This window comes from Balaenoptera acutorostrata, chromosome 15, assembly GCF_949987535.1.
Source record: "Balaenoptera acutorostrata chromosome 15, mBalAcu1.1, whole genome shotgun sequence".
Lineage (NCBI taxonomy): Eukaryota > Metazoa > Chordata > Mammalia > Artiodactyla > Balaenopteridae > Balaenoptera > Balaenoptera acutorostrata.
The window spans coordinates 62,615,069-62,627,069 of NC_080078.1; the positions used below are offsets into that span (position 1 = coordinate 62,615,069).

Below are 12,001 nucleotides of genomic sequence, written 5' to 3' on the forward strand. Positions count from 1 at the left end.
TCTATCCATGTAATCAGCATCCATTCAGTATTCACAGCGAGTTACTGAACTATTAGCTCCAGTGCGCTTAAAAGAACTTGGCTGTACAGTTTCTGTATCAGTGTTCCTCAAAGCATGATCCACCTGTATCAGATTCAAAATGCAGATCCCCAAACCAACAAGGACCTACTGTATAGCACAGGGAACTATACTTAATATTTTGTAATAACCTGTAAGGGAAGAGAATCTGAAGAAGAATATTTATATATATATATGTCTGAATCACTGTGCTTTCCACCTGAAAGTAACACGATATTATAAATCAACTATACTTCAATTTAAAAAAAAAAAAGCCAAAACTAAAATTACGAAATTTAAAAAAAAAAAAAAATGCAGGTCCCCAGACCTATTAGATCCAACTCCCTGGGAATTGGACCTAGAACTCTGGGTGTTTCTTTTGTTTTGTTTTTGTTTTTGTTTTGTTTTTTTGGCTATGCTGCGTGGCTTGCGGAATCTCAGTTCCCCGACCGGGGATTGAACCCGGCCACGGCACTGAAAGCTCAGAATCCTAACCACTAGGCCACCAGGGAACTCCCATACAGCTCTGTATCTTTTTAACATGCTGTCCAGGTGATTTTTATGCTGGCCTGAGCTTCCTAGCCACTGTTCTAGGTTATAGCATTTGATATTCAACAACCACTAGGGAGATGGCTCGTGGTTTTCCCATTTTGCAGATGAGTAAACTGAGGCTGAAAGAAGGAAAGTGACTGGTCCAAAGACACTTAGCTGGGGCAGAATCAGAGTGCATGCCCACCTCCAAGCCCCCGGCCCAGAGCTCAGCCACCCCACACAGCCTCCAGGGTCTTCCCCAGCTCCCTTCCTCCTCACTGTTGCTCTGCAGTACCTCAATCTCACCCTCCTCTCTCCCCACATCATCACTGAAGCTTGAAGAAGAACACCCACACCTACTTCTACACCAGCTTTGCAGCCTACATCTTCGGCCTGGGCCTGACCATCTTCATCATGCACATCTTCAAACACGCCCAGGTGAGCATGACTGTCCTCGGTGTATCGGGAGTGCTTTCATTGCAAGTGATGGGCACTTACTTGTCCCACATGCAAGCAGTCCAGTGGTGTAGAGCAAGAGTGTCTGTGATTCTCTTGGCCTTTTCACCTGTGGTCGTTGCAAGATGACTGCCCTACTTCAGGCAGCACATGCACACTGGTGGCAAGGAGGAGAAGGAGGAAGGATGCCAGCATGCCTGTCGCCTTCATCAGGAAGGCGACACCTTTCTCCGAGTCCTCTCAGCAGATTTTTGCCCACATCTCCTGGGACAGATCAGTGTCACTGGGCCCCAGCTGTAACGTGGCCATGGCTTCTCAGCCTCGGTAGTGGGAGCAAACAGAAGAACGGGATCAGGTGGGTGTTGGGGGTCTCAGCCCATTGTCCACCCACCAGGTAAGTGATAGGATGTCAGGGCCCCCCTTCCATCACTCCCCAAGCAGGCCAGGCTCTGCCCCCTTCTCCCATCTAGATGGGTACTGAGCTGCCACAGAGTGAACCAGGCTGGGCTGGAGCTGAAAGCTGTCAGTGTGGCCTGGAGAAGAGGAGCTGGGGAGGGGAAAGCCAGCAGACAAGGTTGCTCTCTACTGGAAATAAGAGCACTCCCCATGTGTCAGGCTCTGCTCAGTACTTCACGAGGATCCTGTGAACAGATGAGGGAACTGGAGTTCAGGTGCTACGTGGCAAGTGTGTGGTGGAGCCAGGATTCAAACCTGTGTCACGTGAAGACCAAGCCCAGGCTCTGAACCCCCGGCCATGGGAGAGGCAGTGTGGAGTGGAGGCTAAGGGAGCCGTGGTGTGAATCCAGGCTCCACTGTCTGCTTTTGCAGGACTCTGGGCAAGTTGCTGAAGTTATACTCAGGATTCCTCATTGATTCGTGAAAACAGAAAATGAAGATAAATAATAGTAGCCACCTTGGGGTCGTCTGAGGGTGAAATGAGTTAATATAAGTGAAGTGCTCAGAACCATGCCTGGCCCAGTTAGTATTACTGTACCCCCTCCATCCTCCCCTCCTCCTCCTCCCTTCCCCCTTCCCCAGGGCACCGGCCACAGAGAAGCCACATTTAAATTAATCACAAGAGCTGCTGGCCAGTTACTCTGTGCTAGGCACTGTGCTAAACCCTCTTGCTCATTAACTCATTTAGTCCTTAAAATATTTTCATATCTACAATGTCTGTGAAATAGATACTAATGTTTTACAGAAGGTCCAAGGTCCCCTGGCCCATAGAGAAACCAAGAACCAGTGGGGAAGCACCTCTCATTCACTTCTGCCCCAAATGGCCTTGGAAGCTCCGCAAGCTGAGAGGGACATGCACTTGGCAAGGAGGGCGCAGAGAGTGCTTGGGCCTCCTTGGAGGTCTCTTCTCCAGCTGTCAGTCCCGTGAGGGTCCAAGCCCAGAGCTATTCCACAGAGGGCCACCAGGTGGCAGGCTTGCCTTCTGCCTGGGCTAGACTCGGAGAAGGCTCCATTGGGAGCTCTCACACAGGCTCAGGGCAGAGGTGGGAGGGGTGGTCCTCTATGTGGGAGAGAGAAAAGGAACCTTCCCTGGGTGACAGAGCAAGTCAAGCTGAGACCTGGCTGGAGCCCTAGACTCCTGGTCTCAGGCATCTGCTACTCCCCAGCAGCAGCTCAGCTGTTCTCCCCAGTCATCCACATGGGCATCTCTCTGAAAATCTTTTTTGGGATGGGGATCGGGACACAAGGGAAACCTGTTCTTTGAGCTCCTTCTCCCTCTCCAAGACATAGGCAGTCCCAGTGCGAGCAGTTCCCTAGGTAGGGGTCACCTCTGCCTCTGTGCTCCCATTTGGCTTCTATCAAAAATGCACTCCAAGCCAGGACTAGCAGCCTCCTAGAAAGGCCTTTAATGATGATCAGGTGTCCTCATCATACGGACAGAGAGGGAAGCCCAGAAAGGAAAGTGGTTTATCTGTGGTCACACAGCAAAGCCACGGCACGCTGGAGAGGCAGGAGTCCCGACCCCCAGCTCACTGCCCCGAGCTGTACATCCCATCCTCTCCTTAGCACTGACTTTCTTTGGAGAGGTTCCCTGGTGCCTTGAGAGGAAAAAAAAGAATAGGTTTGTATCCCTGTGATACTAAGCAAACTCACTTCTTCCCAAAGGAGCCCCTCAGTTGCTGCCAGCTCTTAAGTGAGGCAGGCCATGGTGGGGCCAAACTTCTTCTCACCATCCTCCTGGGAAGCCTTCTATTTTGCCCAGCCTGGCCTTGGTGAAGAAAATATACTGGACTTAGAGACAGAGGAACCTTGGTCTGTATCCTGACCAACTGTGTGATTTAGGGCAGATCCTTTTTTCTCCTCTGATCTTCAGAAAAAGTGATCTACTTTTCAGAAATTAAATTTTAATCAGTTTGTATTTGTTTTATTTTTATTTCATTAATTTTTGCTTTGCCTTTATTATTTTCTTCCTACTTTGGGGGTGTTTATTTTATTCTTTTTCTGGCTTCATGATTTGAAAACTGAGATTGTTTATTTCCAGTCTTTCTAGTAAATATACTTAGGGTTACAGATTTTCCCCTGAGTACTGTTTTGGCTGCCTCTCACAAGTCTTGGTGCACACCTTTGTCGTTGTGATTTCTATCATTCTTGGCCCAAAGCCTATCTCATAGCAAAGACCTGATGCAGGAGAAGAAGCTCAGCTGCCCAAGTTCAAATCCCAACTCAGCCACTTAACACCCTGTGTGACCTCAGGCAAGTCATTTCCTTCTGAACCTCAATAGCATCATCTGTAAAACTCAGATCCAAATGATTAGGGTGTTATTAGTTTCAAGAATAATATATATGAAGTGGGGTAGTTCACAGCTCACCCATGGCAGGAGCCAGGAAATGGTCTGATGGTCAGCCTCAGGAGACTGTGGAGCCCTGTTCTCTAGCCAGGGGCTGGCTTCGCCTTTGGAATGATGTCTCCTTCACCCTCACCCTAGTTACCTCCAGGACACCCCCTTAATTTTGTGAGCATCTGTGAGGAAGCCATTGGCTTAGTATTTACCAGGCCCTCTCCTGAGTACCAGGAATACAGCAGTGAACAAGACAGCTGTGGAGCCTGCCCTCATGGAGTTGACAGCGTAACAGAAGACAAACTCCAGCCTATAATGGCACAGGGATGTTTCAGTCCAAGTTGCCAGAGAATGTTGTGAAGAATTGCAGGGGGAGTGGGGGTGCTGAGAGTGTGCAGCAAGAGGGCCTGACTCCATGCAAGCAAAGGCTGCCCCACAGAAGTAACAGCTGAGCTGAGGTCTGATGGAGGAGGAACCTAGGCACAGGTGGGAAGAACATCCCAGAAACGGCACGTGCAGAGGTCCTGTAGCTTCAGGTGACAAGGAGGACCAAAATGAGACCGGTGTGGCCAGAGTAGGGCAGGGCAGGTGAGGTTGGAGAAGGAAGCAGGGGTCACATCTCATGGGGACTTCAGGCTGCTGGGAGCATTGGGGGCCATGGAGGGTTGATCAGTAGCATGAGGTCCAGCTTTCAGATGCTGCAAGGTGAAGAATGGCTTTGGAGTCTGGGGGGTGCCCAAGTTCAACCTCCAGTTTGCCCTTTAGGCCTCCAAGGCCTGGGCTACCCCCTCTACTCCCGAAGCATCAGCCTTCCTTCCGTACACAAGGAGGATGGTCACAGCGGGTGTAGAGATGAACTGAAGCGCTCCCCAGAGGCTGAGCTCGGTGCACACAGTAGGTACTCTGGGAGTAGGGCCTGTTAGTGTAATTGTCCCATCCTCCAGATCCAGCTTCACCAGGAGTTTCCTCACAGGCTCTGGGCCCAGACCACCTGGGCATGAATCCCGGTGGAACCAATGACCAGTTGGGTGACCTCAATCCAGGCCACAGAAAGTACTCCATCCATAGCAGCTATGTCGTAATCATTGTCATTCTAACAGCATCTCCTGGGGCGTTGTTAAAAGTGCAGACTTCCAGCCCCAGACCTAGGCAAGCAGGGTCTCTGGGAATAGGACCAACTCAGGAGGTTGCAAGTTGGAACCTGATGTCGTGGGCAGTTGGGATGCTGCCATCCAGACTCCTGGGCGCCCTTAAAGCCCTGCATACTTGAGTTTCTTTGGGTTTCTTGTGTTCCCTCCCAGAGAAGAACAGCCCTGGTCTGGAGTCAGGAGCCCTGGGTTTGGGCCCAGCCACTGACTTGCTCTGTGAACCTGGGCAGTCAGTGTCCCTCAGTCACACCCAGGAGAGGGTTGGGGTGATGGGCACAGCCCTGAGCGTGTGCCCTGCCCATCATTGCCTCACCAGCCTGTGTTCTCTCTCAGCCTGCGCTCCTGTACCTGGTCCCCGCCTGCATCGGCTTTCCTGTCCTGGTGGCACTGGCCAAGGGAGAAGTGACAGAGATGTTCAGGTAAGAGGCGGCAGGGGGCAGAAGTCTGCATGGCACAGGTGCACCTGCAGGCAGCTAGTGGAGCCTGCCAGGGCTGTTGGTACATGTCTCCAGGGGAGCACTGTTCCCACCACCGGCCTTACCCCTCTCCCTTTCCACCAGCACCTGGGTGCCAGGCCCGCGGGCACCAGCGGAACCCTCCTGGGGGCCAGGAGCCAGGGGAGGGCAAGGCCTTGGGGCTCTCGAGGCAGCCCCCACACCCAGATGCCAGCTGAGTCTTGAGAAGGAACTGGCTGGTGTAGATTCCCCCCCAGGCTGCCCCACTGTTGGGAACCCTGGGTTCCCATTCCTGACTCTGCTGCCATGTGACTTCAGGCATGTCCTTCCCCTCCTCCAGCCTCAGTTTCTACATGTGAGTAATAGAGGGGACCCTAGTGTGATGGAAATGCCCTATTAGAAGTCAAGTGTCAGTCCCCATCCAGTCGCCTCTGTGGCTGTAACCCACAGCTAGCTGCTTTCTCTCTGTCTCAGTCGCACACATACCCCTTCCCCATGGCTGTCTGCACACGTGCCACACCGATGATCAGCCCCACCCTGACCCCAAGGCCTGCATGACTCCGACAGGTGTCTGCTCCCCAGCAGCACTGACCCCACCCGCCAGGGACCCAGAAATAGCTGCCAGCTGCAACTGAAGCTGCCCACTCAGGGGCCTTCCACCCAGCTCCACCTGCCTGGCCTCCCGGTTGTCCCTCGAGCGCCTGCCAGAGCCTTCTGTGCACCTGGCTGCCTGCAGGGGAACCTGTGACTCACCCCTCCCCCGTACCTGCCTCTGCCCTTCCTAGGAGCCCCAGGCTCCCAACCTGCCTGCTCGTGGCTCCCGGCCTGGCAAAGCCCTGGGGACTCTGAGGCAAGGCTGGGGGTGAACTTGGGGGCAGATCTGGGGGAGCCCTGGGGGCAGGGGTGGGACCTGAGCCCTCAGCTCAGTCCCTACCCTCACCCTCGGCTCCCAGCCCCCACTTGGGGTCACCTCCCCCGCCAGGACAGAGGGTGCCTGCCTTTAACCACTTGGCGCTTGGTTTCTCTAAATGTTCGCCCACGTGGGCGCCCCACCTTTCTGTCCCCCACTCCCCAGGAGGTTCTTAGATTGAGGTGATAAAGCAAATGGTCTCTCTCTTCTCTTTCTGCCCATCTCTCTCCCTAATTCTCCACCTTATCTTTGGTTTTACTTTTCTTTTTATTGGCACTCTCCTTTTTTTTTTTAATTCATTTACTTCTTTTTAAATAGGTAACACATGCACATCGGTCAAAATTCCACAGCATGAAAAAAAAAAAAAATTCCATAGCATGAGAGGGACAACCCCTCAGACCTCAGCCACCCCCAGAGGCTAGCTCTGTCCCTGGACATTCAGAGACATCTCTGCACCTAAAAGCACGTATGTGTGTACACATTCTTGTGCAGACGGTGGCATTCTTGGAGCATTCTGCATCTTGATTTTTCACACAAGGGTGTATCTGAGAGATGTTTCCGCAGCAGCACGTATACATCTAGGGCATCCTAGTTCTTTTGCAGAGTGTCCCCCTATGTAGGTGCATCTTTTTTTCTTTGTTCTCCAAGTAACACTGGCTTCTTTCCACAGAGCCTGAAAGTGCAGAGATAGATAAAAGTAAGACCCAGTTCTGCTCCCTGCTCCTTGGAAGAGAAGTCTCTGTCCTCCCTTAGTCTCTTCCTCTCCATCTCTTTTTTCTGTCTCTCTGTCTGTCTCTCACACAGCTACGAGTCCTCAGCGGAAATCCTGCCTCATACCCCGAGGCTCACCCACTTCCCCACAGTCTCGGGCTCCCCAGCCAGCCTGGCGGACTCCATGCAGCAGAAGCTAGCTGGCCCTCGCCGCCGGCGCCCGCAGAATCCCAGCGCCATGTAATGCCCAGCGGGTGCCCACCTGCCCACTTCCCCCCACTGCCCTGGGGCCCAAGGTAGGGCAGACACCCCAGCTCCAGTGTACAGGGCAGGGAGGCTTGCCAGGGGCAGGCGGCAAGAGGCAGCTCCTCCCCCACCACCAGGCAGTCACAGTGCCCAGCCGCAGGGTGGGGGAGCAGGGCCCCAGAACCCTGGTGTCCTCACCAGTACGGTGGGGCTCATGTGACAGTGGGTGTCAGCAGCCCTTGTCATACAGCAGTAGACACTGTTACCACTCTCCGTATATGTATAGCCTTGGGCAAGTCACTTTCCTCTCTTGGAAACCTCTCTGTTCATCTGTAAGTGGGCACGTGCCTGCCTTGTGGGGTTGATCTGGTAAGGAAATGTGAGTATGGTTCTTGGCATGAGCTCACTTGCTCAATAAGTGGAGCCCCTAGTAAGAGTTAAGCAGGGTGTCCGCCTGGGAGAGTGGCACCCTGCCACTTGCCAGTAGAGCAGCCCCCTGCCTGCCCGCACCCCTGGGGCTGAGCTGTGACTCCTGCCGTGTGCCCTGGGAGGCAGCGCATCTCCCGTAGCCTCATCCTGGCTGCCCCTTTTTTCCCCCATTCTCTCCAGTGGAAGGTTCAAGAAGCTTAAAATTGGTCTTCACAAGCCCAAGCCCAACCTCTCCCATTTGCCGCTGCCCTTGCCACCTCTTGGCACCACCAGGCACAGAGAAAGCGGAGCAGGCAGCCTGTCTGAGGAGGGCACACAGCGGGGCCGGGCCAAGTCCTGGAAGGTGCTGGGCCGAGGATGTGTGCGCCCAGGGGTTTCCCCGCGATGGTGGGAGGTGGGGCACAAAGATTCTGCTCTTCCCTCCTCTAAATGTGTCGTCATCGTTGTTTTGTTCTTTTGGTCAGTTATGAGGAGTCAAATCCTAAGGATCCAGCAGCAGTGACAGAATCCAAAGAGGGAACAGAGGCCTCAACATCGAAGGGGCTGGAGAAGAAGGAGAAATGATGCGGCTGGTGCCTGACCCTCTGAGGGCCAGACACACGGGCGGGGTGGTCCCCCCAACACGGGCCCGCACGGCCGCAGTCCTGCTGAAGGGGACCGGCAGCTCCAGGAGAGGGGCAGGGGCAGCAGGCGCCCTCCAACGGGGCCTCCGGGGCCTGGTCCCCTCTCCCCCTTCTCTGGCCTCGCTCTGCCCCTCCCCATCCCTGCCCGCAAAGGAAGCCCCAACTGCCCCCACCCCCCGCAAGGTGCCAGGTGGGAAAAGTGGGTCTGATTTTTAGACTTTTGTATTGTGGACTGACTTTGCCTCACATTAAAAACTCATCCCATTGCCCGGGCAGTCCACTGTGCTTCTGGAAGTTTCTTACCCAGTATCTTACAATGGGGTTTACTAGGTCTCACCCTCCCACCCAGAGACTTTCCTATAAGGAAGGGGACTGTGGACCGCCACAACCTGTGTTGAGGCCCTGACCTCTGGGCCCCTCCTTCCTGTATGCCCGCCCAGTGCCTGGCCAGTATGCCAGCTCAGCACCCCCAGGATACTCTCTGGCCAGAAGAGGGGGCCCTCGAGCCTGCTCCCCTGCCATCCAGTTTTCCTGCCATGCTGCTCCCAATACTTGGGGGCAGTGAGGGTGTTGGACAGCTGCTGGATGCATTACCTACTGCCGGAAAGGTTTGCAGGGAGGAGGCCGTGGTACCAAAAGGCTGACCTGACTCAGCAAGGGGATCATTATCTGTAAAGCCAGGGAAATGGGCAGGGCCGTGTGAGCCCCAGGAAAGAGTTTGGATTTTATTCCCAGGCTGGCAGAAGTCATCTTCTGTGATCCTGATGTCCGAACGGCTTCAGCTGGAGAGCACTTGGACTCTAGGTTGCCCTAGAGATGAAGGCCCCACCGCTCCCATTCTGCCCATTCTGCCCATTCCTGAGATTGTTCCCAAAATGACTACTATAAGGCGAGAAAGATCCTGATTCTAGGAGCCGCCCCCAGGGCCCCTGGAGAGGCTGGGGGGCGGGGGTGGAGGGACTGGGCCCAGTGTTTACGAGAGGCCATCCAGGCCCAAGAGCTGGAGATCCCATAGCTAGGGTTTCTCCAAGGTTTGCTGAAGACAGCAGCCCTGGCCTGTAGGAGAACCCCCAGTGGACCAAGCCAGGGGTGGGCACAGCCCTCATCTGCCTGCCTGGAGTGGGGTCACTGGGTGGAGAAACTGATGTGGGAGAGGGTGGCCACTGGCCTGAGACTCAGACCTTCAGCACCCACCCAGAGATCTCTCTTGCCTGAGCTTCAGGTTTAAAGGCTGAAAATGACAGGGGCTTCCAGACAGTTTGGAGCTAAAGCACAGGTAGGAGCAGAGAAGGGCAGCTGTTATGTGTACCGAGCACCTCAATACAGGATTTCACTTAATTCTCATACTCTCAGGCTGTGGGTGCTAGTATAAGCCCCATTGCACAAGTGAGAGAGTTGAGGCAGATTACCTAATCATAGACATGGATTTGACCTTGAGCAATCTGAATCAAATTCCAGAGTTCCTAAGGACTTTGCAACTCCTCTGCAGACCCCTGGGCCTGAGTCCCTACCAACTTCTCTGGGCCTTCTGGAAAGGAGGGGTAGGAAATCTCAAAAGCTTCTCCCAGTCCAGGGGGTCCCTTTCCGGGAGTTCTCGGATCTCTGCTGACTCCAGCCGCCTCCAGAGAGGAGGCCGTGTGGTCCTGGAACAAGGCCTCTCTGAGGGCGGCAGATGGGGCAGGCAGCCCAGGCACACAGCACGGTTGGTTCTGCAGCCCGGAGCCCACAAAGGCCTCATTGAGTCACCGCCGGCCCCCGGCGGAGGCTGAGGTGGCAGTGGCGCCGGGCGCCTGCCACCTAATGACCGTCCTGGCCCGGCCAGATGTTCCACAGACCTCGGCAACGGCCGGCCAGGGCCCGCCGGCCAGCCGGCACCGCAGAGGCCACTCTAATTCCAATTAACCAGCTTCAGCTGAGCAAACAGCGGGCAGTGGTGGCCCAGCCCGGGCAGTAGGCCCGGCCCGCAGAGCCTCCGAGTCTAGACTCCAGATGTGAACCGCCACAGCCAGAGTCCCATGGAAAAATGGCACCGGGCCGGGCACGGATTGGGTCTGCACGCCGGAGAGGTGGGGGTGGGCAGAGCCCTGGGTGGGCCTAGTGCCAGCCTCACCCTGGAGTGGGAGTGGATTCTTGGGAAACTGCTCCAAAGCCCCCATAGTCTGCCCCTGGTTTGTTAGGTGTCCCTCTCTGTGGCCTCAGTCTCCCTTGACTATGGTAGGTGGGAGGGGTCTAATGTAGGGGAAGGGAGGCCAGCCCTGCTGAGAGCTCCAGTACATTATTTCATTTGTATTTCACATGTGTCTAGCATTATGCTATGTATTTTAGAAATATCTATGTAATCGATATAACAGCCCTGTGAGGTAGGTACCATCATTTTTACAGGTAAAGGAAATTGAAGCAGAGAGACATTAAGTGCCCAAGGGGAGGAGTTGAACCCAGGGTGCCTGGCTTCCAGAATCATGATGTTCACCACAGGTGGTGTTGATGCAAGTCAGGATGCTAAATTCCGGGTTCCCGGCCTTGTGGTGGTGTTGGAGGAGAGGGTCAGCGTCTGACAGCAGGGCTGGCTACCACAATGTGACGGGCAGGCCTGCCCACTCTGTCCTGTTTCCTCAGCTGTGAAATGGGTAAGACCCTCCTGGGTGGCTCCAAATTTGGGAGTAAAGCCCTGAGATGCCCTTTTGGGGCTTCAGCACCATCTATGAGCTGGGCATCGGTCAAGCCGCTGGACACAGCAGGGAACACAGGTCAAGCGTGGGTTCCCCAGCTGACCTTGTGATCAGGGAGACAGACTTAAAACGGCTGAACAAATGGATAATGTCAAGCCAATGATAATGTCGAGACCTCAGGCAGGAGGGGTGCCACCGGCCCCACGCCAAAAAGAGGGCAAGACTTGCCCGGGGTCTCATAAGGAGTGGAGACCAGAGGCGGGGCCTGCTGCTCCCTGCCCACCCGGCTCTCCCACCGCTAGGATTCCCTCCACGTTCCAGGCCGGGTCATGGGAGGCGGAGGCTGGGGAGGAGGCAGCATCCTGCCCGGGTGCGTCAGGAAGGGCCGAGCGGGAAGGAAGGCACCACCCCCACCCCCGCCGCGGCCACACCTGGGCTCTCCAGGCGGGCAGGGGGGCCCGGGCCGGCGCCTGGCTCCAGCGAGTCTGGGCCGCCTCCTCGCGCCGCCCGGGCGGGGGCCGCCAGATGGGCCGGCCGCCCGCCCGCCCAGCTACGCAGGCAGGAAACAGCCGCCAGGGCTGCCAGGAAGGCGGACGCGAGTGGCGAGGCGGGGCCGAAGTGGCCCCGGCCCCTGAGGGGAGGGGTCAGGCGCAGGCGCGGCCAAGACCCTGTGAGCCGTGGAATGCCGGCTCAGCCGCCTGCTTATCAGGGTTTCCTTGGGCAAGTCACTTCTCTTTTCTATCCCCCAGTTTCCCCACCAGTAAAATGCGTCTGCTTATCCCAGCTCTTTTCTTATCACTGTGTGACCTCAGGTCAGTTTCTTTCCCTTCTGTTCCTTGGTTTTCTTACCCAGAAAATGGGGCAACAGCGATGGGCCATCTCCAGTGAGATAAAACTCTGGGAGGGCTGAGCCTTTGCTTTCCTCCCCACCGTTGTAACCTAGCATGTGGCCCAGTGACCTAAAGAGTGGC

General features: G+C 55.2%; 1 protein-coding gene across 6 annotated transcripts in view; it reads left to right on the forward strand.

Moving 5' to 3' along the window:
• The window catches only part of HM13 (histocompatibility minor 13), a 40,861-nt gene extending 32,225 nt beyond the window's left edge, over positions 1 to 8,636 (forward strand). For 2 of the 6 annotated variants that reach the window (XR_009005409.1, XR_003624432.2), the window contains exons 10-13: positions 924 to 1,026; positions 5,321 to 5,406; positions 7,157 to 7,359; positions 8,203 to 8,636. Coding sequence is in view for 4 of the 6 variants with exons in the window: in XM_057529208.1 (XP_057385191.1) it covers positions 924 to 1,026; positions 5,321 to 5,406; positions 7,157 to 7,303; positions 8,203 to 8,302 (436 nt within the window). In the remaining 2 variants the exon portion in view is untranslated. The remainder of the gene's footprint in view (positions 1 to 923; positions 1,027 to 5,320; positions 5,407 to 7,156; positions 7,360 to 8,202) is intronic. The other 4 variants (XM_057529208.1, XM_007193321.2, XM_057529209.1 and 1 more) reach the window with 2 other exon arrangements.
• Positions 8,637 to 12,001: the final 3,365 nt, after the last annotated feature.